The sequence below is a fragment of the Rhea pennata genome, chromosome 1 (assembly GCF_028389875.1).
Source record: "Rhea pennata isolate bPtePen1 chromosome 1, bPtePen1.pri, whole genome shotgun sequence".
NCBI classification, from domain to species: domain Eukaryota; kingdom Metazoa; phylum Chordata; class Aves; order Rheiformes; family Rheidae; genus Rhea; species Rhea pennata.
The window spans coordinates 185,495,800-185,523,612 of NC_084663.1; the positions used below are offsets into that span (position 1 = coordinate 185,495,800).

At 36.4% G+C, this 27,813-nt stretch overlaps 1 protein-coding gene across 3 annotated transcripts in view; it reads left to right on the forward strand.

The window, feature by feature from the left end:
* LRCH1 (leucine rich repeats and calponin homology domain containing 1) overlaps positions 1-25,617 on the forward strand; it is a 142,910-nt gene extending 117,293 nt beyond the window's left edge. For 2 of the 3 annotated variants that reach the window (XM_062566997.1, XM_062566999.1), the window contains exons 16-19: positions 222-331; positions 4,342-4,479; positions 5,361-5,438; positions 22,845-25,616. In XM_062566997.1, coding sequence (XP_062422981.1) covers positions 222-331; positions 4,342-4,479; positions 5,361-5,438; positions 22,845-22,958 — 440 coding nt within the window. In that variant the 3' untranslated portion in view covers positions 22,959-25,616. Of the gene's footprint in view, positions 1-221; positions 332-4,341; positions 4,480-5,360; positions 5,439-22,844 lie in introns of all 3 variants that reach the window. The other variant, XM_062566998.1, reaches the window with a different exon arrangement.
* Positions 25,618-27,813: the final 2,196 nt, after the last annotated feature.

Genomic DNA, 27,813 nt, shown 5'->3' on the forward strand with positions numbered 1-27,813 from the left:
TATATACACTCCATTGATAACATATGATGCAGTTCTGAGAAATATCCAGAAAATACATATTTACAGCTGCAGCCCAAGATCAGATTTTTTTGTCATCCTTAGAACAGAGAAATAACAGTTTTTGCTGAAGATGGTGCCTGAGGATTTTGCTTAATTTGGACATCAATAAATCAAGGTGTTTGTTCTTAAACTAAAATATGTCTTTTTAAAAAAAATTATAGTGTTCTTAAGACCACAGAGAAATTTGGAATCAATAGACCCGCAATTTACAATTCGAAGGAAAATGGAGCAGATGAGAGAAGAGAGAGAGCTTGTGGAACAGCTACGTGAGGTATGTGGATGTTGGTAGACTGTAATTTGTCATTATGGTGCATATTTTTTAATTTTTCTTTGGGAAAGTTGTATAAGTAGGAGACTATCAAGTATGAAAAGTGAAGCAGTATGCTTCTGCAAATCACATTAGCGAGACCATTCCTGAAGTGCTCTATCCTGGTCAGATTGTCTATACTTCAGAAAGTGTGTTGTAAAAACAGCGGAACACAGTGAGAAAGTGTTACCTGAACGACATACAGTTAAACAGCAAGTCTTCTACTGGGAGAATTGGTGTTGACATTTATTTAATTTCATCAGAAAGGATGAATTGGTGGCTTAAGAGGTAGGGAGGTCTAAAAACTGTCTTCTGCCTCTGGAGAAGTCTTTAATCTAGCGAGTAAAACGCATAAGTAAACCTAGTAATTAGAAGCAGAATTGGACAAATTCAGATAAAATCAGGCACTTCTGAATACTTCATCACTTGAAGATCTGAATATACCAAAAATAGTCTCATGTATGTAGAAGCTAGGGCCTGATGCAAAAATTGCTGTGTATAGTTCTGTAAGGGCTGTGTTACATAGCTAATACTTAGGGTTACCTAAGTGTTTGTATGACACCTGCTTAAACAAGAATATTCACTTTTCTCCTTACTAGATAATACTGAAAAGGGATTTTGTTTACTGTGGAACTATGGAGACTTTTAGATCTTCATTCTTTTAGCTTGAGCCCTTGTCTGTTTAATACCTGGATTAACCTTGCTTTGTTGATCTTGTGCACATAACAGATCTTGCCGAAGTTTCAGAGTAGTCGATTGAATATGGTATATTACCAATTACAAGCTCAGGTGATGCCAAAAAGACACAATGTAGGAATTGGATGAGATGGGTGTATTAGTGATGGAAAAGAAGATGGGAAGAGTAATAACAAGCTGTTGTAGAAATGCAGTAGCCTGATTTTTACGATAATATAGTCAGCAGCGTCAGTGCAAGTTTTTAAATTTCTTTTAAGAGTTATCACAAGTACATAGCAAATCCGAATTGTTCCTAAAAATAATCCTAGGGATTTCTCCCTTGTGTTTTAGTATCCTCTCAGTGAAAAGTGGAACAAAATTATTCACCATGTCAAGAATGATCATACAGACATAATCTAGATCTCTCTCCACTTTATTAATATTAGGTGTTACTGGTAATATTAGATTAATGTTTTTGACCTTGAAATACGTGCACAGTCCTTCTTTCCCCTCCACTCTGAAATATTGTGTCCTGAAATGAAAGTTTTGTCGTCTGTTGTGAGAAATTGCACTGTAGTCAAGGCATCATGACAGAAACTAAAAGATCAGGCTTATTTGGAAGAATATAAGGAGACTTTTTGAATGAATAAAGTTTATTCTGGCATATTGGGCCTTTTAACAAAAGAAGCAAACTCCAAAACGTGAAATTGTGCTGTACAAAATAGCTCAGAAATGGGATATATGTCAGTAAGTCATAAAGTTGGTTGTTATTGAATAGTTATATCTGTTAGTATATTCTACTTTTGAATTGTTTTATGTTGTATTAGTGTTTAGTGAGACTCCACAGGTATTGGGAACTGCAGCCTTAACGGAGCTAGGCACGAGGCAAGGAGGAAGAATGATTGAATTACTCAGGTTCCTTATTAAAAGGCTAAATGCTTGGTTACCTTTTGTTCACTGCTTCAGCTAAGCCTTATATTGTAAGAAAATTGGTTGATTCTGTCACTCTGAAGATAAATATTCGGCAGTTTTGACATGTTAAGTAGTACAAATTGTCTGCTACTGTATGGATGACTGAAAATAATTCTTCAGTGGTGACAAAACTGAAATGAAATGAGTGTGCTTATTGGAGTTGTTGGTTTTAATTGATTCTGGTCTCAATTATGAGTTCCATTCAACAGAAACAGTTGTAGATGCAATCTGCACTCATCAAAAAATTACAGTCTAATATACATTGAATGGTCTCCAGATGTGCAAATTAGGGGTTTAAAGGAAGGGATTTTAAATTATTTTTTGTAAATCTGTTTATAACAGATTATGAATATGGCTTTGAGAATTTTTCTCAAATGTGTAGCTTTCTATATATATCTCATATACAAAACATGTACCTTAATTTATGAAGTAGTTCATGAAAACAATACATATATAATTATATTTATATAGATATAGGATTTTTTTAAAGTACTATTGGTGAGTAACTTAATAGTGTCACAGATGACACTAATTTCAGGTAGTCAGTTGATACGCTGGAGGCAGAGCTTGACAGACTGGAGAAATAGATGGACAAAAATCTCATAAAGTTCAACAGCAAATACAAAGACTCGCACCTGTGATGGAAGTATGTATGCAGGCTTACAGGTTGGGCCCTGAATAGCTAGCCAGCATGTCTGCAGGAGAGGACTTGGTGGCCCTGATACATGCTCAGTTCAACATGAGTCAGTAGTGTGCCTTTGTAGTGTCGAAGGCCAACAGCTTACAGGGCTGCATTTGTAAGAGTGTAGCTGTCAGATAAAGGGAAGTGACTGTTCTCCTCTCTTTGGCACTTATGAAACCATACCCATGAGTACGTGAGTACTGGTGTCCAGTCTTGGTCTTCCTAGTGAAAAAAAATAAATAAATAAAATAAAAAATAAAGGAAATATATTGAGACACTGGAGTGAGTTCAGTAGAGGGCTTCTAGATAGGGTACAACACAGGCTATATGAGGAGGTGGCTGAGACATGGGTGTGTTTGGCTTGGAGAAGAGAGTGCTTAGGAGATCTGATAGCTATGTTCAACTGCCTAAGTCTCAGAAAACATAAATCCAGGTTTTTCAAAGGGGGCATGGTGAAAGAATGAGGAGCAGTAGGCACAAGTTGCAGAGAAGGAAATTTCAATTAGATAGAAGGAAGAAACTCTGCAATGAGAGTGGTGAAACACTGGACAAGATTGCCCTTCCTTGGAGATACCCAGAACTTAACTGAACAAGACTCTAATCTAACTTAAAAATTGTCCTCACGTGGGGGTAGGGGTGGCTAGGCCAGATATCTTCACCAGAGGGCTTCAGAAATTCCTTCCAGCCTATATTGTCCTGTGATTCTAAAGAGAATAATCTTTTTTTTTTTTTTTTTTTTTTTTTTTAATCCAGAACACCCATGGTAATTTCAAATAATGTAGTAATGAAGAATAATGACATTGAAGAGCCTCTACTAGGGGAAAAAAAAAACTAAGATAATAGAAGTAATTATCTCTGAGAGTTAATCTAAGCATTATCTCTAAGCACGGTGTTGGAGTATTTTCAAGATTGAAGCTCTATTTAGGAAACTCACCATATGTAACAATCACCATAGTTTTTTGTTTGCTAGAAAATTCTTAAATATTTTCAAGGCTTTTATTTTGTAATATCAAACTCTTTTCAGTGAGATTTTATTTTAATCAACAGAGAATATATGCATACTTGTTAATTCTGTGTGTTCTGCCTTGTCTTCCTTGTCTTTCTGATCACTCTTGTGCTTCCTAAGTAGTTTTTAGACTGCTAGGGAACAACTACTGTTTACTTTGTGGTTGAACACTGATTGGCACAGTGGATCTCTAATTCAAAGTTCTGGTGAAGAGAAAGGAAATTTTGAGATGGATAAGTAGAAGACTTGGAAGAATTGTGAAAGGAAGGAGCCACATGTATTGTAGTCACATGGCTACTCACATATATATGTGTGTGTTTTTAATATATATATATATATAAAAATACATACATATTATGACAGCAACATTTCAAGTGATGAGTTCTTTTAAATAAGTTAATTCAGTGACCAACATAAGATAGGGTGGAGGGATTTTTAATCTTTTAAATAATTATTTATATTATTTATTATTATTTATTATTATTTATTATTTATATGAGAAAACAAGTGGTTTCCTTGGTAAACCAAAATTAGATACATGCTTAACAAACTGGAAGATGATGGGTATATATTTTCTGTTTTTTTTTTTTTTCTTCTTTTGTTTCTGTATAAAAACATGTACATATTCTTCATTTGCAGAACATTGAAACAAGACTAAAGATTTGTTTGCCTGAAGACTTGGGGTCTGCCCTGATGGATGGTGTAGTTCTTTGCCATTTAGTAAATCACGTTCGTCCTCGATCTGTAGGAAGTATTCATGTACCATCACCAGCAGTAGTAAGTTGAATATCTGGGGGAACTCGTTTTAAAAAATTAGCTTTATTGCCAGATGATATTTGGTTACGTAAAACAGGTTACTGTTCAGTGAATGTCCTTAATGATTTAACAGTGTATGGCTTTGTAATCCCACTTATTAGGATATACTTCTTCTTGTGTTAAATGTAGAAATGATTCCTTTTTGTTATAGACAGAATAGAAGGGAAATATATGCCATAGCAATGTAATATTGACTTACCACAACTAAGGAGGTGAAGGATTTCCTGAAACTTTAAAAATAAGGAAAATACTAAGAAATTTAACTTGTCTTAGATGTCTTTCCCTAAGGTTTCCCCCCCTTCTTTTTTTTTTTTTTTTGAATGTACGTATTGGTAAATATGTTAGCTACAACCTGATACTCAGTTATGAGACCAGCATGTGGATTTCAGAGGTAATATCTGAGAGCTTCCAAGAAGACAGAGATTAAGAAAAAGACATTTTCTGAGATGGTTTAGAGAAATTTCTTCTTTTTTTGCTTGGTTTTAAATGACTTCTGTTCTCTCTTTGATAAAAACATGACATTGCCAAAATATGCAAACTTGAATTTTTGGGGCAAAAACTTAGGTTTTGTTTCTGGATTTAAAGCAAAAAAGGTATTTATATATATCTCATGGCATTGTCTTCTGTAACACCAAACATTTTAAAATCCACTTTCATTTTGTTTTGCCTTTGTATTGCTGACATTGTCCTGCTTGAAACAGTCTTCAAATGACCTTAGCCTAGAAAATCAGTTCTTTAAAGTCTGTTTTGTGTTAATCTTTTTTATTTTTTCTCCCCTCTCGCCTTTTTTTTTTTTTCTTCTTCTTTTTTTTTTTTTTTTTTTTTTTTCCTAATTTTTACAGCCTAAACTTAGCATGGCCAAATGCAGGAGAAATGTGGAAAACTTTCTGGATGCCTGTAGAAAACTGGGGATACCAGAGGTAATTAAGAGTGTCATTTCTAAACAATCAAAAATGCAAAGCACACAAGTTATTTTAAAGCTGAAAGATAAATTTGTAAACTAGCATTTTGAGCAATAAAGAGGTGTAACATAAAAAAAAATCTAAAAATATGATTTATCACTTCTTTATTGCATTTCAGTGGTTGATCTCATAGCGCTTAAATTGCAAATTTTGTCTTAAGCTAATAATTCAGTATTATCTTCAATACTTCCTTATATTTGCTGTGGAAAATAACTAAGGAATATAGTAATTAGGTAATATAATAATACAGTTAGGTAAAATTTAACTCATTTCCTTGTATAATTATAACTGCATTTCTTTCCAGTGCTTTTAGAATATGGACTTCATTTGTTTTAAGTTTTGATTTCCTTTTTTACTCCATTAAGTACTTTATAGTATGCTGTGTAAAAATAACCAATTACACTCATGTCAGTACTAGAATGATTTTGCACTGATACGAAGGTGACTGTTTTCTGTCTGTTAGCTGTGGGATATACCTGATGAGTAAGATTCTTATTTAATGTAAAAGTAAGCATTTTGGAAGTAGGAAGTTGGAAGTAGGGAAACTGCAGTGCTTGATGTTTTATTCTGTTTTACGTTTAAGAGTGGCAGCATTTATTATTGTCTAATTTATTTTCATGTTGTCAAGAAAATATCTTTAAATTTGGAGATACCTCTTTGGAAATATTTCAAAATCTCGCTTACAGTCTAGCAGTATATATTCGTAAAACGTTTATTTCAAATACTTGACTCTCAAGTGTTGTACTGAGGCTTTTTTTAATCCTCAGATATGAAAAATGGCGTGATGCATTTTCACCGTGTTGTTGCCTACTTATGATAGTATGATTAAGACTGAATAGGTTTTAGTCCATCTTTCAGGAATGCTGAAGCAAACGGATAATTTGTGTATTTCCTTCCCTCCCTCCTTCCCAACCCCTTTCCCCATCTCCCTATCTGAAAGCACAGTGTAGTGAACAGATTTCAAATTGGGAAAGAATTCCAGTTTGAGTACTTTATAATTTATCTATGTTTTAGTACTTGATTTGGAGGACAGCAAAGGTAACCATCGATTCCTTCAATTTTAAAGAAATTGAGGGACTTTTTCTTACAATTCCAATGAATGGTTCATAATAAATGAAATTTGAGAATGCATTAGTGTTATGGTCTGGGCCTCTGAGTTTTAATGGTTGATTTAATTGTTGTAATTATGTAATTTACGTGTTAGAAAAGTTTTCATAGTATAGGTAGAATTTCTCTTCAGAGAAGATCAAAAAGACTGTCTCTGCACTCTGGGGTTATAGACAAAGCAGATGTGGAGCGTTTGTTGAGCTGCCCAAACTTTATTGTCTTCTGATACGTAGTAACATTTATTCAGCAAAATAGAATACAGATCAGTTTTTTCTGGATATAACCGGTTGGGAAAGAAGAAACAAAAGGTGGTTGTTCTTAAGAGATCTTTTTAAAATGGAAATGGAAAAGGAAAATGTACAATGAGTTCCTTTTAGTGCCATATTACAGAGGGTTAGCTAAATTGAGTTGATACTTTTACTATGGATTTTCTTGTTATGGATTTCTATCAGTAAACTTATTAGAAAAAAAGAAAAGTGTTTTTCTGGCACTTTCATATATTTATTTTCACTCTTCTTTACAGCTTCAGTGAAATTTGTGGGAATTTTTATAGATTTTTGCATTTTATTAAAGTATATTTGTTGCAAAATTACACAAACCCTTAAGCAAAGAGTTAGATATGATCAACCTGATATGTAAAATTTCTGACTTTATGAATCTTAACTGGGCACTAACTTCTCTTGAAGGGAAAACTCATTTACTTAAACATTGAGTGAATCACTTGCAATTGCTGATTTATAACAGATTGTAAATACTCTGTGGATATTCTTCCTGACCAGTGTTGGCAACGGGCAAATGGATATGTTTGTGTTAGATGTTATGAAAATCCGTCACGTTGCAGAGCTAGGAGCTGGATGGTAGAATGTTGCTGCATGTTGGAGAGGAAGTGTATGAGGAGTCCAAGGTTGTATGATAGCAAGTTGTTATTATTATATGACTAGCTAGCAGAGGAAGCATCTTGGAAGGTTTTTAAAGAACTGCAGGTGATGTATTTACTGATGCTTCAGACTGATGTATTTACTCATGCTTCAGACCTCACCTAACTACCTCTGGAGAATCCAACTAAAGGAATGCAGTGAAATATTTCCTTTTTTGAACAAGCATCTTATGGGAAAGTGATAAATTCTGCTTGTGGATCCTAATATCTGTAGCATTTTTGTTGTGATGTTTACCTCAATGCTTAGTTCCTGAGAATTACTTGAAGATTCAACTGCACAGTTTTTGTAAGGATTGAAAAGCTTCATAGTTCCTGTTGGTCTGGTTTGAGTTATTTATGGAAGAAGGTAGAGTACATGTTATTCCTCAAACTCCACACATTCAGAAGAGTACCCTGTCAGATTATGTAAAAGGAAAACAAGAAAATTGCTATATAAATTACTATACTGATGTAAATGGTCCCTTACTTCAGTTCCTTTCAGGATTCAATTCTTGGGTCAAAAACAGTTTTCCCAGAATGATCCTGGGAAACTTTCTGCAAGTGTAGAGTATACAGTAGGCATCAATATCCAGGTGTGTCACAATGAGCCTCAGGACTTAGCGTTTGGACTGAAGAGTCGCAAATACAAAACACAAGAATAGGATCATCTCTTTGTAATAGCTTCATGAGTAGATGATTCAAAAATGTTGTGTGCCAGCTGGAATCAGAAAGCCATAACCTACCAGATTAGAATTTCAGTATGGAGGTGAAGCAGAAGAACATATACAGTGGGTGACACATTCAAATCATTTTCTGTTAATAGCTATATGGTGCACCTGGTCACATGCAAAAGGAATGGGCTTAGATGTGTTTTAAGGGGGTCTGGCTCTAATGCTTTAATAAAAAACAAAAGCAAGGTTCTTACTGAACCAGTAGGCTATCAGAAGTGTGAGAATTGTAGGACGAGCAGCGTGTGTCCAGTTCTGCCGCTAACTTTTCCTGTAGAGCCTTTTTTATTCCAAGAAAATCAGAGATCTTTGTGAATTGCATCTTTTTGAGACAAAGTTTTTTTTATTGTAAGAATTTTGCTTATTGTTTTACACTATTAACTAAAAACTATCAATTTACTTGATCTCCTCTATAATAGCTACAGAATGACAAACAGTCCTAGTTTTTAGCTGGTATGGATTAAATAAGTAAGTGGGAGTAAATGTGCGATAAGTATGGTTGCCTATCTTTGGGCATTTTTCAGAACGAAATGCGATACTTGGCTGGTGATATTCACTGAAGCAGGTTGTTGATGTCATATGGTCCCACTACCAACCTCTTACCTATCTTGACTTAGCTAAACTACCAATAGTGCACCTACCCTCTCATCCATTGCTTTGGAGATTTAAAAAATAAAGCTACTTTTTGACTTCTGTTCCTCCTTATGAGTGTGTAAATGAGATCCCTGAAGTGTCAAATATACGAGTTCTAATGCAGTTTTGTATTTCTTAATGACATCTCAGGGCTATTAAAAATGATCAGGAGTGTCTGAATTGTTATTTTATGAGTGTATATGTAACATGGAAGTATTTTGATCTCAACCGCTCTTTCAGAAAGCTAGCAGCAATGTATTGAAGGATGATAATATTTGTATACATTTTTTTATCATACAAAGAAACTCGACTAATCATTCATACATAATCTGAAAACATAGTGCCATTTTTATCATCTGCCACATTAGAATTAGTGTTCATACCAGTGGCAAAGCCGTATGCTTTTCCATTTTAGCCTGCATATCACTAGTTTAGTGAAGCTTTAGCTTTTATTCTCGGCGGCTGTTATCATTTTTTGTAATCCATGCAAGAGCAATTTTTCTTAACTATTTAGTGTAATTTCTGTCAAAAGGAAAAAATCAACTGATTTTTGTGAACTGAATATTACTTTATTGCAAGTGGCAGACACGAGCATAACATTGTTAACTGGAGCAAAGTTGCTTGCAGTTCTACTGAAAAATGTTCCGAACCGTCTGTTCATGGAATTATATTGGTGAGGTTTAGAAAAATGAAAAGAAGGCTGTAAATATGAAGTGTGATTTGAAATGCAAAGTTTTGCAAGTTTTCATCTATATTTCTTCCAGTTCCCAGGTAGTGAACAAATATTGCATATTAGAAATAGGACCTTATGAACATCTTGTCAAAAAGTAGTAGTTCAATAAAGTATTTTCAATGTTTATGAGCTAGTAACAGAAGTAACGTTTTTACAAAGGCATACATTAATTTTTATGCTCCGAAATTTACCCTAATATAATAACTTAGGAGTTTGGAGACTTGAGCTGGTCCTTTAATCTCCCAGATATGGGGCCACTTCAGGTTGGAGAAATTGGAGTTATTTTTTTAAAAAAAAAGAAGAAAGAAGGAAAGATTTTCCTTATCTACAAACGCCTAATGTTTGTCAGTCTTCATATAGCTTGAAACAAAGATAGACATAAGCCATCACAATTGATATTAAGATGGTGGTTTGTGTTGGTAGCGGGTAGTGATAACATGAACTGTTTTGCAGCCAGTTGTTTCAGCAGGTTTATCAAGGCTCCGTGTTCCAGCACGTCAGCAGTGGTAGAATAGGGTTGAGTGGGACTTCAGTTATTTTTCAGGTGGAAATGCTATGTCTCTTGAATTTTCAGTCAGGTATTCACAGTACACACACTTAAAACAGGAAGGAATGATGACAAGAAATGACTTTCTTGGACTTCAGTCATCTTAAGAAGGTTCAGGTTACGAAGGCTTAGATGTGACCATTCCTTTGGCTCTGAAATCCTGCAATTTCCTGCTGAAATTCTGTTACTACAGCTCACCTCCTTCTTTGAAAGCCAATTCCAATATGTTACCATGTCAGGCAAAAATTATTCACAAGCCCGGTAGGCTTATGTTAATGCAGGAATTGCCATTAAATAAAACAAAAACAAACAAAAACCAGGAGACTTTTTGTGGTGCTAAAACTCATAGAACAGAGTAAAAGAAGCAACCAAGCAGAGTGTGTCAGGTAAAGTGCTTTATCTTCTACCCAGCTATTTCAGATAGTAATCTTGTTCCCCAGTTTACTGCAAGGTATATTTTCGTTGCCACTTAGGCTTGTTTTCTGATCAGTTCACGTAATGAGTTACTCCTCCATAGTTGCATCATGGGACTTCCATGAAGCTGCAGTAAGTTTTATCAGGTACGACGCCCTTCGGCAGCCTCTCATCCTGTGCTTGGTGCTGTACGCCTTTTGGCCATTCAGTGTGCTGTCGATTCCAGTATTTAAGTTGCAGTATTGCAAACTTACCCTTGACTCCGACTGTTAGGGGTGGGAAGTTAGGGGGGTGGTTTTGCAGTCTGCACGTCTGCTTTCGCAGTCACTGCAGGTGCACGCAGAAGGCGAGTGGTTTGTGCGCACAAACAGCTGGCGACGGTTTTGTTGTTCCAGTTCTGTCTTACTGTATGTGTTTGTTCTGCACGCATGATTTTGGCAGCTATACGATTTATTTAATCATGTAGCTTTGTAGTCACTTGTAAGCAGTCAGTTCATAAATGTAATGAGTAAGTTTATCTGTATTTTTAGTTTTTACTACTAATAATTGCAAGTCTCTTAAATGAGAAGGGCAGTGCTTGGTGGTTCTTTGTTTTTTCTTTTGGAAGCTTTTGGGGGTTTATTTTGTGCTAGGGTAACTATTTGTGCAGTTTTTCACTGTTTTTGCTGTGTCATGTGTTTAGTTTGGTATTTTCATTTCAGAGCATCTGGAAAATTCTGGTAACTTAAGTGAAAATGTGCTCTGACATTACTGAAAATCTTAAAATTATCTTGGGTTCTGCTGCAGAAGTTTAAAATACATATAATGTACACATTTTACTTAATAATGTGAGAATATAACAGTAAGTTTTCAATTGCTGCAGAACACACAAAAATAAGCAAAAATCAAAAATTCCTTAGGCTTCCTCTGGTTTCGCTGAAGCACAGCATGGCAGTTTGTCGTATGTGTTGGCGGCTTTTGTATGCTTTGGCTTCTCCAGGATACTGCTTAGTATGGTAATATCTGGTTAGCCAATTCCTCACCCTCTGTAAAAATTAAACCTATTACCAGCTGAAGTTACCATTCTGTAACTCTAGAAATTACTTCCTTCTGCGTTTGACTGCAATAGTGTCTGGTTTTAGGGATTTTCTTTTAATATCAGGAAAAAGTACACTTGTTTTAAAGTTCTGTGAAATATTTATGTAAGTTCAATGTATCTTAGGTATTTTTTTCGAGATATATTTGTGATAAGTATGAAATGAGTCTTTTGTTTGCCATTTTAAAAATAATGCAGTTTTTATTAGGTTTATTAATGTCATTAGTAAAAGTGCAGTATATTACATAGCCTTCATTTATTGTCATGGGGAATCTTTCCTACTTTGTATCATTTTTATTTCAGAAATACTGATCTCCCTAATTGGTAGTAAAGCCTTATTTATAATTTTAGATGGAGTAATATCTTAGATTGCTGCATTTTTGAAGTATTAACTTTTGTTTTGGTTTGATTTTAAACTTAAATATTGTGTGTGCATATTGGTATTTTTACATATGACAATTTTATGCATCTAGTCCAAACTGCGACGTGAAGTCATTGGTATTTTCTGAAAAGTTAATATAGGATCCTAACCTACTAATAACTTTTAAGATGTTAACTAAGGAACTTTAGTGTTAATTTTTTCAATTTAGAAATTTTGTTAATATTAACTATAGCTAGCCATTGACTTTTTCAGGTCCTACCGCAGGATATTATTTAAGGTGATAATTGAATATCAGATTTGGGTTTATATGTTACGTTAGAGAACTTTACATGCTTTTAAGTTTAAGTACTTTTTCTTGAGGCTTCAAACTGCTGCTGCTTGTGCTTTTAACAGCTTTCTAACTCACCATTTACTGTTGTATGAATTAGATTTTACAACTGGTTCCATTTAAGCATCTTAGTAAGAGTAAGGCCCAGGTGGACAAAGGTGTGCAGATCTCACTGAAATAAGTCAATTATATACACCTCCTCACCCTTGTGGATCTGGGCATAATTTTAGAAAGATTTGCAGGATTGAGCTCTTCTAGTTAACATTCTGATATTTTATTATAGCCTTAGTATATAAAGGAAACAAAAGAAAGCTGGTTTGTGTAGTGACTATGACAATACTAGAAAGAAACTATTCCTACATATTTAAGCTAGAATATTGTGATACTTTATTTATCAAACTCTTTATATTTTTGTATTTTTAATTTTATGCACTGTTTTTTTCTGTTCTAATGGCTGCCCTTCGGGATAGGCTGACCTCTGCTCTCCGTATGACATCCTGCAGTCGGATATTCGTCACATTCGAAAGACTGTTGACACTCTGCTCGCCCTCGGGGAGAAAACCCCACAATCAACTTCTACCTTTCGCTCCTGGGATCTAATAGGCTTTTGTCTTTTCCACATACTTTTTATAGTCTTGATGTATATAACTTATCACTGGAATGTGCTAACAGCATAACCTATTCGCATGCGCACACAAACTTTCTGCTTTATCTCTGACAGATTACAGGTACTTAATTTCCTTCCTTTGTCTTAAAAACTTCTCCCTTCCCCCTTGCTTCCTTTCTGTGTAATATCTTTATTAAATTCTTGGATAAGGGAGAAAGAGAGAGAGTAGCATCTTGAACGGATCTGAAGGCAAGTTTCATCTCTTGTCTCCCACTCCAGCTGTAGTCTGAAAGCTAATGTACATCTATATTCATAGCTTGTTTTCTTTTATGTTGCCTAGACTACATGCTAAGTATGTTAAAGCCATGAAGCTGCTTTTATCCCACCTTTGGGTAGGCTAGGTGTGTATCACAAACTGAATAGAACTGAGCCTCTTGCTTTGTGTGAAAAACCTAGAATGATGCAGGTGCTGAAGGAATGGAGGTGGCAGTTCAGCAGACAGCGTTATCTGAGGTGGTTCCAGTCATCTCAGTGTACATTGTGTTAAGAGCACTTAGAACAACCATCTTTCAAATTATTATATTTTTTAATCCTTTAGATTTATAAGAATACAGTACCTTTAAAGACTGCTGGTCATCGCTACTGTTCTGATTAAATTGCATCCTGGGGCAGTTACATTTTTCTCCTTAAATTTTATTTGAACCTGTTCCTTCAGGTTCCATAGCATAATCATCTTCTTCTGTCACACAAAGCAGCACTGAACTGCTTTTAAATACTTGCTGTGTTACACCCCAGAGATGACTGTAAATTAGTGCTGGATATGTGGAACTCATAATATGCAAGGGGCTCTAGAATATTTCAGAATAAAGATCATGGAGGACAATGTTATATAATAAAATAGTTTGAGAATGAACTGGTAGATTCTTGTATCTGCTGTTCCTACGTGTGACGTCAAGCGAGTCGCGTCACTATCTTGTCTCTGTTTCATCACCTGTGAAAACGCGGGTAATGTGTGTTTGCTTGTGTAACAAATGTAATAAAGGAAAGGGAGCTAGGGAAATAGGTTGTCTAGGCTTTAGTTTCTCCACCATAGCAGGCTTTAAACGATAGATTAGACCAAAATTAGGAAGCATATTTTGACTTGGCCTATGGTTAGAGCGCTGGACTGAATGACCTTTTTATTTCCCTTCTTGAATAAACTGATTTTTAGTTTTATTCCTTACCAATTTGAGATCTACAAATGAAGACTGATTATAGAAAAGTTGAGAACTGAAAGCTGTAAAAACTCAAATGTAACCCTATACTGTCATTTGCAATATCAGACTAGGTACTGTTGGCTGAATTTTTAGTTCAGAATTTTGCCAGCTCACCAAAGCACTTCAGTGTCATGCCTGTGAAATAAATGCATTCATTTGTCACCGGCTGTTATATCCAAAAATTACTCACAGCTTTTTAGAGAATACTTATCGTAAAAGCTTGTACATTATATTTCTGGTAATGCGGTTATAGTTTAAAGCTACCCTGTAAATATCCCCATTCCACAGATATTTGTAAAAGCTGATTAAACAGCTTCTACGTGCAGTTCTGTTCCCAGTTTCTGTGGACTTTAAATTATAAATAAATACACACACACACACACACACACACACATATACATATATATAAAATTTGAGGGATGATATGTGTAATTAGATGTGTATTTTAAGATGGAAAAATTATTTTCAGACAATGGATAAATCTGACTTTCTAAAAATTTGAGTGTCTGTCAGCTCCCAGTGCATACATATAGTGAGCCTATTATCAAGAGTGTCTTTTGTGGCTAGGCTTGCGTTCGGTGAGTGCTTCTAGATTCTGTATACTTGAGGGAACTGTTCCTGTTATTTGGGCCCATAGCTATAGACATGTGTTCTCCTTCTGCATAGGCCTGTCTTTTAACTGTGTGTGTAATCTCAATGATTCCAGTACAGGAAACCTGCTTAGTCAGAGTCTGAACTTAATTTTTAAGCTTCCACTTTCAAAAGATTTTGGTCTTTAATTTGGTTATCTTATTTTAACAATGTTGCTTTCCAAATGACGTAAGTCTTGAATCAGTTCAGAATCTATTAATACATGATTCTTTATATTCCAGTGTATGGACTTGAGATAAAGATAGGGCTGGGATTTTGCTCATACTCCCAGAAGAGGTAAACAGATCTTCTGCCAATGCCTTCCTGCATTGTGTATTTCTTGCATAGTACCTATCCATCTATAATTTGTATAACTTTAACATTTCAAAATAAGAAAATCAAGTGGCTAAAGTTTATGCTGCTATTTTAATCTGTATCTCTGTTATTGTCTAACGTGTGTGATTGCCTGTGGCGACCAATAGCTTTGAGAGCTATCACAAGATACGCTTCAAACGTAATGGAAATGTGAAAAATGCCTGTCTACTCCTCTCTGAAGCTAAGAATTCTCCCACTGAGTGGGGAGGTGGAGACTAAATTGTGGATGTAGCTAATTAACCTCCTGTGTGGTTCTTTGGTCAGTTCAGAGACTGGTATCTGTGCTGTCGTTCTGTGGTGCTGATGCTTGGGAAACCTACAGTTCTGCCAGCTGGCTGCTCTTTACCTCTTAGGAAATCCCACTATTGGGACATTCAATTTTATGCAGTTGGTACTTACTCCTCACAGCCAGTCCCATGGCTGAGTTTAAGACTCTGTTTCAGAACAATCTGCACTGTGGTTCACTCGCACATACATTTATTGGTAACACGAATTACATCTGTTCCCCTTATGTGTGCTCCCCATTTAGTTTTTTCATTGCAGTGGCAACATGGTCATCGGGAATTTTTAAACTGTAATTTCTTCATAAATTACTCTGCTTCCAGTGTGTACTGTTCCCATTATAGTAATTATTTTTTGATCCTGTTGAGGTCAACTCATCCATATTGTAATAAAGTAATAAGTACAGATTTTAATGATTTAATTTATTGTAGATGCAGGTAAAATAAGTTTGCATTGAATTGCAACCAGCATTTTGGGGGGAGAGTTTGGCTTTTTTTTTTAATTTCGTGAGCTAAAAAACATTTAAATATTTTCAAGGACAGGCTAGCCCACATGGTCTAATGCAATGATTTTCAAATGCCTCTTTCTTCATATGTATATTATCAATTTTTTTTCAGCCAAAAGCTCTTTATGGATCCCATTTTGTTCTGAATAAGTTTACTGAAAGGCTACATTTAACTTGAGTGGGGTTTGAATTAGACTTGAACAAATAGGTGTTCAGTCCAGTTTTCTGTCCATAGTTATTAATAAGTTCTTTTGAATTATTTCCAGTTATCTGTTTTTCAACAACAAAGAAGAGTATTGTTGACATTTTACTCCTGTTATGAAAAATGAAAACATTTTCATACACATAAGAGTAGCAAAAATAGTTGCTTTGTCATTCTACTTTGACAATACAAACGCTGTCTCGTTCATTCACTTTGTTATCCCTCAGAATTTAACATGTAATGTGCTGGTTTAATTAATTTTCTTTATGTAGGTGTATGTTTGCCCTTATTGCTTAATGTGTGTCTATGTTAAGTTTCTAGAACTTTTTCTTTCTTTTAGTTTCAGGCCACTGTTTTCTTAGCACTTTAGAGTGAAATGATGAGGCATTTAACAAGATACACAGTCTACTTTAAAATTTTCTGGCCCAAGACCAGAATCCGTAAAAGGGTCCCGAGTCTGCCATCTGCAAATGCAGTTTTGTACATATTAGTAATTTATTAGATGCTTAGAAGATGCACATATTTTGATATCAAACTGACTACATCTACAAATACAGAATTGCAGCTGAAGTATTGAAGTCTGTTTTTTTTTTTTTTTCCTGTCAAATTCAGTCGTAGGGGTGTATTTCACAAAACATGAATTGTCCCTGAGAAATTAAAAGAAAAAATAATGAAAGATACCCATAGCCAGAATCACTGCACGTTTTGATCTTCTGCTCTTTTCCATTGTACTTCAAATGCTGCTACTTGATATACATACAGATGTTGCCAGTAATACTGGATCAGGAAAGTATATTCAGAAAGACATGATGTCAGATTGCCTTAGATATGTGAAAAGGTAAATGTTTGCTAAAGTTTTTTCAGCTCTTTCAGAAGAAAACTTGGCCTTGACCTACAAGAAAAGTCAAGGTTTGTGTGCTTGACATATGTTTGCTTAAACATAAGGCCTTGATGTTTCCTATAGTGACTTTCTATTTCAAAATACTTGGCTATAAGAATTATACGAGGAACATTGCATGGATTTATTTTTTAATTTGCACTACAGATTCCAGTATTGTTTTCTGAATATTTTATTTTTCCCCGTAGGTCTGAAATCTCATGTTCTGCAAATATGAGGAAGAAACAGAATGTCTCTTGCCAAATAGTAGAATTGCATTTCTCTATTTATATTTTTGCTAACAAACATGGTTGAGTCCTGATATTACCATCTGCAATTACAATGTGTTGCAGTCATTTCACTACTAGTCCATATGATTTAATGGCAGCAACTACTTTTTTGACAAACTATTGCATTTTATTTTTCAAGCTGGTTGCCTAGCATAATCCAATTTGCACAGTTGCCTTGACTTCGAAGGCATCTGATGTCAAAAAAAAATAGATGTGTATATGTGTATGTCATACTTCCTGTGGGATCAGTTTCTTTTCATATTCCTGTTTTTCTTTCACACCAGCTAAATCAGACGTTTTGTTCCAGAAAGTTGCTGTGGCAAGCGCATGTGTGTTTGTATGCCTACTTACTGTCCTTCTGTGTTGTCTTGTGATTCAGCCTCCTGGCTTCTCTCTCCTCTTTGTGCTTGGGTTTTCCATTTGTTTTAAGCAGAAGGAATTTGTTCTTCTGAACAATGAGTTTGAAAATATCTTTATCCATTCAAAATAGCCATGTATCTATAGAAAGTGGCTTCCCTTAACAAATAGGTAGGTACCTCTGTGTTCACAGGGAGAAAAATTAAATTAGAATATAGGTCTTCAATTCTGTAGTTGATAGAGAAGGCAGTTATGCATGCTGCTGTGAGTGGATTGGCAGCCTTTCTCTCTGTGGTTGTTTTCAAAGATTTTTAGACTGATCTCGGAATTAGCACACAGTTCTCTAGTCTGTCTGGGCTGTGTTCAGTGACGATTTCAAAAGGTTTTTTTGTTTTGTTTTTTTAAGAGGCAGAGAGGTAATTTGTATCTATATTGAAGTTTTTTGGGTTTGATGCTAATGAAAAGGGGACAGAAATCTTTTCAAAGATGAGAGGGAAGTGTGAAATTTTTGAATCATCTAAAATCTTAGTCATGGGTGAGTTCTTCTCTTGGTCAGATATCTCAAAATGCCAGGTTGCCAGGATTTACAAAAATTTTTGAAATCTCTTTGGTTTTCATCTTCACAGATCAAATATCAGTGGTTTCCACGGATTTAAAAATAGCAGTTGTGGGTTAGAGAGTGGAAAAGAGCACACCCCACTGCAGGAACAGTGGCTGAATGCAAGTATCTGAGAGACCTGGGAGCTTGACCCAGTGTAACGGTTGTTATTCAGAAAGCCAATGCTATTGTCAGTGTGCTCTGGATTCGAGCCTTAGGAGTCGATTTTCTTCTTCTGAGAAGAGTGAAGTGTATTATTCTAAAGCTGTGAATTGAAGAGTGCACTTGAGTCAGAGTTGGTGAAAGCCATTTCCAAAACTTTGAAGATAATGATAAGGGCTTAGACAAGGGAATTGGTCCATGACACACTGAGGTGGAGTTTGTTCTTTTTTTAGTAGGTAATAGTAGGTAAATACTTTTAGTAGGTTTTAGTAGGATGTGCTGTCAGTTCTGGAAAGTTCCTTGTAGCCACATCTTTGACTGCAGAATTGTAAAGTATTGGCCAAGTTCCAATAAGAGAAGGTTGTGAATTGTATGCTTCAAGAACTGATAAAGACAACTGCTATATAACATAAAACAATAACATGCTCTAAAACTTCTGACTCCAAGACACAGTTGTACAGGTGGTTTTGGTTTTTTATGATTCCTTAAATAGCTTCCCTTATTTGAGGTTGCATCTTGTAAATAGGGAGGGATATCTGGTTTTTTTTTTTTGGTTTTTTTTTGTTTTTTTTTTTTTTTATGAACTGGATTACTACATTGTGTTTGAAAGGATTAGATAATGCATTCTCTCTGAAAGGAGAAAAATGTATTGGATAAGGTTGTTCTGATGTGAAATGAGGCATGGACTCCTTTATGCTTTTAGCTAAAATGTGCTTATAAAAAATACAAAGTCCATTCCTGGAAAAAAAAATGTCAGGTGAAAGAATAACTCTCTGAATGCTGTAAGGTGCTACAAAAATGGTGAGTTTTGAACTTAAGCTTTTCTAAAGGAAACATCTTTAGCTGTTCTTTTTTTACAGTCAATTTGGCCTCAGTAGAACAACTTAGAATATTCTCAAGCATATCTAGCAAGGTAGGTTGTTTTGAGGCTATGTCTTTGGATTCAGTCCATCTCTGACAACCTTGTACAACTCAGCACTTAGTTTTCCACTATTTGATGCAATGGGCCTTAGTTTTTAATGCCTTTTGTCTAGAGTGGAAGTCTAATGAGATACTGGCATATTGTGTGCCACTGAAGCTGCGAAAAAGGCGAGGGCACTGAAAGGAATAGAAAAGAGTGGAAAAAATAAATGACACACCTGAAGTGAGATATTATGTTCTCAATAAATAGTGTATTTATTTTTTTGAAAATGACCAGAATCAGAATACGTTAGAGATATTTAGATGTGAACTGTATCCCAATACATCAGATAATCAAAATATCTTCCATAACATCATACATTTGAAGGAGACTTGATAGTAGAAATTTTGTCCTTCATTTGATATTGCTATCTCTATTTTCTTTTATAGTTACTCCACTATCAGTCAGATATCAATTTTGGAGATTATATCCTGTAAAGAACACTAAGCTCTAAAATTTCTTTATATAATTCTCTAGAAAAGATTCCTTTTTCTAGAGGAAAAAAGTTTGAGAACCTTCTCTGACAGTTTGCAGATCTGCAATATCTCGGTCACAGAAGAATGAACAAGAATGAACCGCAGAACTCAGTCTTTTAACTTGAATGAGCAGTTTAGGATAGGTTTGGAGCTGAAATTTGGGGGATTCATTGGAATAGCTGCAAAATGGGCATATTTCTTTGCACTGACTGGACAGTAGCTCCAGCAGAGAGGAAAGGTAACAGGCAGGAGTGGGAGGAGACTGTCTCATAAACTGTCATAGCTGTTCATCAGTAAATGTGAATCTGAATCTGCAAACTCAACCCAATGAGTGCAAGTGTAAACCTATCATTAGCACCAGAATATTGCAGCATCTTCCCCACAGAGAAATTCGTGTTGTCCATTTATCACAGGCCTACTCAACCAAACTCCTTGAAAATTGCCTGTCTGAAATCATTTCTTGAGTGTGCAAAAGGAATCTACAGCATTTGTTTGGAGTTCTGATTATAGCCATGAACCTTTTTTAAAGAAAGTGGAAAAACACTTTAAAACATAATATTTTAATATTTTAATCAATAAATATAAAATTTAAATATAAAATACAGATAAATTATAGTTACCAGTATCAATGCAATGATTTGAAATAAAGTTTGGCTCTTGCTTTTTAGAGTGTCTAATTAAGAGAGGAAAAACTGCACATTTTTACCTACTAATCAGGCTATCTTTCCTGGGTTGCTTTCAGCCCTGGGCTGCAATAAATCTACCTCAAACTGAACACAGACACAGTTTGCGGAGGTCTCAATCGAAACCCTCTTCCTGTAGAAGATGTAGTTAGCAATTTCAGGAGACTGGTGCTTTGTCTCTTGGAGACCGTTTTAACTCTGTGATAACTGTTGTCGGTTTGAGGTTTTGATCTGTTACGGTCCCCTCGCAGCCCATTTTGTTAAGAGCCCAGGCCAAACCAGGTTCAACTCACCGTTAAGGAAAATAAGTAACCTGAGTGAGAGGTAACACACTGTTGTGCATCAGCCTCTCTAGAGGTTCTCAGTGCTTCGTACGTCAGTGCCAGGCTCCTGGTTAGTGTTTCCAGCTTTCTTGAAAAGGAGGTGAAAAGTGAGTTGGTAATATTTTCAGCTTTTTCTCTCACTGAGGCTGGAGTGGGATGTGAGGCACTTCACAGTGATGTTTGAGCACAAAGGCAATACTTGTTACTAAGTAAAAAGCTACAAAAACTGGAAGAACCGGAGCAGTCGTTTAATATTAGTAAAGTTGTGATGGAGCTGTGACCCACTAAGGGGAGACTCACCAGGCAAAGCCTGGAGAACAGTGCATGTGGATAAATGCAGTTAAACGCAGGTGCGTAACATGGTAAAGACAGTATTAATTGTTTGATCTTGTACGTACCAGTCTCTGTTCCATCATACTGAATATTATATTTAGTTTTAATGGTTCAAAGAGAAGTTGTAGAGGGTACTAGAACTGAAGAAAATGCATGAGAAAAGAAGTTGAAGGGATTAGGACTGTTTAAATTGGAGATAGGGTTAATATGAATATGAGGAAATAAAGGGAGACAGTATCATGCATTATATAAAGATAAGGTGAACTGCCCTTAGTTGATACTACTTACATTACAAAAGCAAGAATATTTAGTAAAAGACAGGCAATTAAAACCTAATCTCAAATGCATCAGTAGTTTTAAAAGCTAAAAGCTTTTCAAACAGCTAAGAGATTCAGTTCTGAGAAAATCAGAACAGCCCTCCCTTTCTTAAATAAATAAACCAGTCGATATCGTGAGTCTGCTTATGTTCATGTACAGTTGCATAGGGGAAAGAAGAGAAAGGTCAGGCCAGGTATGTGATGCTTGTTCAAGCTTTCTGACATCTGCAGTTTAAGGACTTCGGGAGCCATGGACTGTATCCACGTGTTTGTGTTCAATAGTATGTGATGAATTTTTTTTTTATTCATGTATTTTTGTGATCCCATTTACACTTTTGGCTTCCATGTTGTGGCAACAAATCTCAGTTTTAATTGTGGTTTGTGTGAAGTAATATTTCCATTTATTTATTATAAACTTGCTGCCTGATTTCGTAATTTTATATATTTCATATTTTATATACAATACCCCCAGCTACATTAAGGAAAACATTTTCTTAAAGATACAGCCAACCATAGCACATGGGTACCTCTAAGCAAGCCTCTCTATAGTAATACCCCATGGGGTTCCTTGCTACGTGTAGGAGATAAGTGTCTCTTGTTTGAGAGGATACTAACTGTCTTCTGACACAACAGCCTCTATGGACAGCTAATAGGTTCCATCCTGGCCGTGACTGCTGCGTCCTGATGGTGAATAAAGTTGATTCCTGGACACATTTCAAAATAAGTTTCTGATTATTCAGAATGAAATGCTTCATCCATTGAATGCACAGCATTTTTCACACTTTTCTCTAAATGCTAATGGATGGCTTTCGAAGTGCGTATCCTGGGCCCCAAGAGCTGCCCTTCTACATGTCAGTGGTAAAGCTTTTTTGACTTGTAAGTTGAGCCTGCCGTCCCCACAGCAGCTCATATCTAACAAGGGGCAAATGCCATGTTGTCTCACTTCATAGGTAAAAATTCCAGTGTGTGCTCAGTAGCCTTCACTCTTAGTTGCAGCGTTTGCATACTGTAACGACCGTAGAGCAGAACGGCTTCCTGCAAAGCCCGGAGCATCCACAGATCTCACACTTGTTCATAGGCAGAATGAGAGCAAAATGAGAGAGTTTCTATCAAAAGCACAATTTATTTATTTATTTATTTATTTATTAAAAATAGCTTATGATTCCTGCTTGTTGGGCTGTGTATGTTGACTGTGTTCATGTAAAGGAAGGTTTTGCAGTAAGTAACAAATAGTCTAATCTTTACTCCTTTTGTTTGTTTTTTCTAGGAGAAGCTCTGCCTACCACATCACATCCTAGAAGAAAAGGGCTTGGTAAAAGTGAGCATAACAGTTCAAGCATTAATAGATGTAACCACAGTGAAACAAGCTTTATTCACATGAAACTACTATTTCTGCTGTAACCAGCTCCCACTGTGCCATCCAAGAATCAAAATACTGCCCATCTTTTCAAACTGCGTTGAAAAAACAGTGCTTCAAGAGTATTCTTACACTTCTGGTGTCAAAATCACCTTTCAGACTGTAAAGGCACGTCAAACTACAAACCAGAATCTAAACAGGAGCATTTTATAGAGCAAACCGGCGCTTCACTGCTTTCATAGCTCACTTTGTACAGTACTTACTAAAACAGCCACCTCTCTGCCACTTAAAATTGTGTGGAGTACCGCTGTCTTGCAGCAAGATACCTTCATATTATTAAACTAAGAATCATCGTAATCATTTTGGTGGGGAAGGAAGGAGAGTAAATCAGACTTCAACCATATTAGGTTTTTCTGCAGTTGCTTCAGGCCATTGCCTTTTAAAAATATCCAGACATAAAATATTTATATAAATATTATTTATTAGTGAGTTGTTATTCATCCTTTGGATGCAAAATGTAAATTAGGAAACTGTATTTTATTACTGCTTTTTTGTGGTTAAACACTTTATTTTAATATAAATATTTAGTTATTTTTTATTCTACTTGGTGTGCAGTAGCTCTAGATCTCCGTAAATTGTATTTTCTAATATGTAAGATAAAAAGTAAACAAAATAGGTGCTTTTACTAAAAGAACAGCTAGCTGGGATGACATTCTTTATTTTTGGATTTGTGGAACATTGGTAAAATTTGGTCTGCATTCCACTTAGTTTCCTACATTCCAGTAGCACTTTTCCCTCTGCTACACTAAATTGGCTGAAACTGAGAGCACACCCATTTTATTTGTATATAGGTGTTAAAAAAAAAAGACATAAACTTGAAAAAAAAAAATGTGAACAAATATTTTTGATTGATACTTATTTTACTATGCACAAGACATTAAACTATTGCCACAACAAAATGAATGATGTGCATTAGGATCATGTGTCTTGAAATGTAATTTTGCACTGTAACTTGATTTTCTTTAAAGACTACAGCACTACAGAACAAATAATGAAAAAATACAAGAACGTTAATGAGAAGTTTCATCAGGTAGCCAGAAAATTAATTTTTTTTTTCTTCAATGATTCCTTCAAGAGAGCCTAAAATTATTAAAATTGGTAAAGGCGATCTTAAAGACCTGATCTTCCAGATGCTACCTGCTGGGCGCAGTGCTTCTCCTTGGAGACTCCATCAGTCACTTGAGTCCAGCAGTTTCCCACTGAACTAAGCACAATGTTCTGTAGTGAATGTTTGCAGGATCAGACCTCTCATCCCAAAGCAGCAATAGGAAAAGTGACTCTTACATTATTATTACTTTACATTTTGAAGAGATTTTTAAAAGCGTAATTTATTATTATAACATCACGTATATTTTGGATCAAAAAGTTCCAGCACAGGAACTATCACAGTGTCTGGAACATCCCTTTTTCTTTTATGTGAGAAGCTAGTGATGTAACTTCAGCAAAGGGGACAGGGAAGTTGCATGTGGCGAAAAGGCTCGCTGTCAGGGGTCAGTGCTGCGAATAAGCACGTAGGGTTTGAAATGCATTGAAACACAAGCGAGGCGATGCGGTGGGAGAATTAAATAGCAGGAGAACGTGGAGAAAACGATTGCACGAAGACTTTTTGAAAGAAGGATGCGTACTTGTCACTGCTGCGTATCTCGGCAGGGTTACGCGCATGTTCACCCAGACACCGCGTTTAAAACCACCAGTATGCCAATAGCAGATTTGTAATCTTTAATACAGTACTTGAATGCAGACTATGCTTTTTAACATCACAAATTGCCAATGTACTGGAATATATTGATAGCAACTTGTAAGGAGGAGAAAAGTGGTCTCGTGGACAGTAAGACATACAGTATGCATAGAATAGCCAGTTACTTCAACCAAAGCAAGAGCTTTTGTTCTGTAGAGGGAACATTGACTTAAATTGTAATTCTTGATTGGCAGCTAGTATATTGTTTCCTATAAAATGTACTGTGCACTTTAACACTAAATTAAAATGTATTTTAATATTTTACAGAGCTGCACAAATATCTGTTTTGTCAAAAAGCACGAACAATGTAAAGAAAATACATTTTCAACTCAGAGTTTATCAAATTTTAAAAGCATTCAAAGATTGAGTATAAAAATAGGAATATTGATTTCTGCATCTTGAGGGATAAAATGCAGGTTTCCTGAGTATTTTTTTACAATGTATATATGGCAACATGAAGCTTTGTAATTATTATTTTGACAAATCTTGTTTTTCATAATTAAATTTGTTTTCTCCTGATAACGTCTTTCAGTAATTGCTTCAAGTTGGCTGTAAATAGCTCTAAATATTTTGTAATACAGCTTTTTTTATGCAGTCTTAACCTGTACGGCTAAAAAAAAAATCTTCATGAATCTTTGTACACTATTTATATGTGCAATAAAACATGCATGGCAAACCTATAGTACCATAAGCAGTGAACATAATGTATATAGAAAGTCTTTACTGTAGTTACAATTAAACTATATTATTTGTAGAAACCAACTACTGACTACCCCTGTGACTGACAGTTTATTGTAAAAAGATGTTTGGAGAGCTTAAAATTGTGAACGATGGACAAAGTATTTCGGGTTGGAGTTGATGACTAGATTACACAAATAAAGGTAATTTTATCTGCTAATCTAGGAATAGGATCCAGCTTATGTTGGGTTGTCTGACGGCACGTTTTGTGAGGCAGGAAGGCTGCTGGGGTTCTTCTTTCACAGGCGCCTGGTTTTACATACTCCAAGCTCCTGATCGCAGCAGGCCCTCCGAGGGCTGTTTTTGCCAGTCCATATGTCCACCACCTTCACAAAATGGTTGGTTGCACTTCCCTAGCAGATCCAAGTGTCTGGTTTAGGGAGAGGAATTAAAATTCCTGCAAACGACCTTCCTAAAATGTTGCCTAAAATCTCTGGCCTGTTCTGCGGGAAACGGCAGCGGCTGACTTTTAACTGCCTGGTGCTTCCACTGGTAGATGACCCAAGGGGCTTGGCCATGTCCTGGCAGCTCGGAGTCACCAGCATCAGACACTTGATCTGCCCCTGCCCCTCCATGGGCCTCTTCTGAAGCAGCTGGAAAAGGTGGAGACGGGAGGCTCCACCTTCAGTTTTCTGCTTTTTCAGAGTGGTTGCTCTATCCGGGGAATTCCTTTTATTGCTTCCCACTTCACAGTGCAGCTTCCCCCCCCCATCCCATCCTCCTTTTGAAATGCAGAGTGTATTCTTCAGGTTCTTCCGGTGACTAATCTAGTGATTTCTGTATTTTAGCAGAATAATGCAGTAACTTTCTGACTTACTTGGGGATATCTCAGTGTGACTGGACTGCCCCAGGTTTTGTCCTTTTCCTCATCTGCAGAAATGGGCAGTAGGGACAACTGAAGAAGTGGAATCCCACAGTGCTGCAGCTGGTGGGTTTAGGTCAGACCATCTCAGTTGGGGCTCCAACAAGGGCTACGCTTGAGCCATGGATCCTGCTTTTGATAGCCAAGGAAGCAAAACACCTTTGTGCATCTTGCAAGAGTTTCTGCCTTTGGAACAGACAAGCTGGACAGACTGATAGCTGCATTAGGCTGCACGTGATTCAGGTGAGACGGGCCCTCCAGCAGTCCCCTGGTCCTGCTCCTCACCGAAAGCAAAACCTACTTACAGATGGCAGGCGAAGGCCATGTGCAGTTAGGTTTTAAGCGCTGCCAAGAAGTGATTTCCCCAATGTCACTCGTCTGCTGTGGAGCTGCTGCAGAGCCGGTTAGTGGCTGTAACCCCCTGCAGAGCTTATGCAAGTCTTCTCCCAGGTTTGTGCTGTCCTAGATTCACAGCTTTCCTTGGACAAGGGCAACTTGGGGGAGCTTTCTTGTCAGCAGCCTGGCATCGGTTTTGTAAGGTGTCAGGGAAGTTCCTGTGAAGCCTCGAGGTTATGGACTTCTAAGTTCATTCACAGAGTATTTTATATACGCTGCTGCTTTCCCCCTTGAGGGAGACTTTCCTTTGCCCTGCTCGTGACCAGGAGCAGATTCAGGTAGCAGCAGGGCCCTCTCCACAGTCTAAGTTTTATCAAGAAAGGAGCAGTGCCAGAGGGCAGTTAGAGATTAGGTGAAAAAACACGGGGCAGATGTAACTGAGCTGTTTGGGGAGTTGACACTGTGAGATTTCCTTCTCAAGGACAGATTAAGGACATGAAAAGTAAAGCCCTCTCCCTCCTCCCCCAGCCCCCCCCCCCCAAAAAAAAATTTTTTTGGGAAAATTGCTTAGAATAATGAAAGAAAGAGGTGGGGTTTTTTTCCCTCGATGCAGGGCAAGCTGTGGTTCCTACCTAACCCAAGTTTTAAAATGGTGGTTGAAAAGCACTTTATTTACAGTAAACTATAGGGTTAAGCTTGCTTTATAGTTTTTTTCTCATAAAAAATATGCAGGCGCATACACTCCTGTTGAGGAATGGAAGAAGAAAGAAAAAGGCAGGTCCATTTCACTTAAATGCAATTACCAGACTGCATTAGGGAAAAAAATTTACTAGCGTTGACACACAGCAAATGGAAACGTTTATCATCAGAAGTACCTGCACCAAAGTGAACGCTCTGATCTGACCCCACTGCTACTCCACTTTTATATTACTTGGCACACGGCTGTAACACAAGCCCTGACACTTCCGCTCCATTCCAGTATTAGAAATGGCCCAGTAATGCAGATGCTGGCTCTGACAGAGGCAAGGCAAAGGGAACAACAACAGGCTTTCAAGGAGCTGCCTCTAGGTACGAGCTGCCATGCATTAAACAAGCCTTTGAGCCCATTTTCATTTTGAGAATACAAAGAAAATCCAACAGTTGTT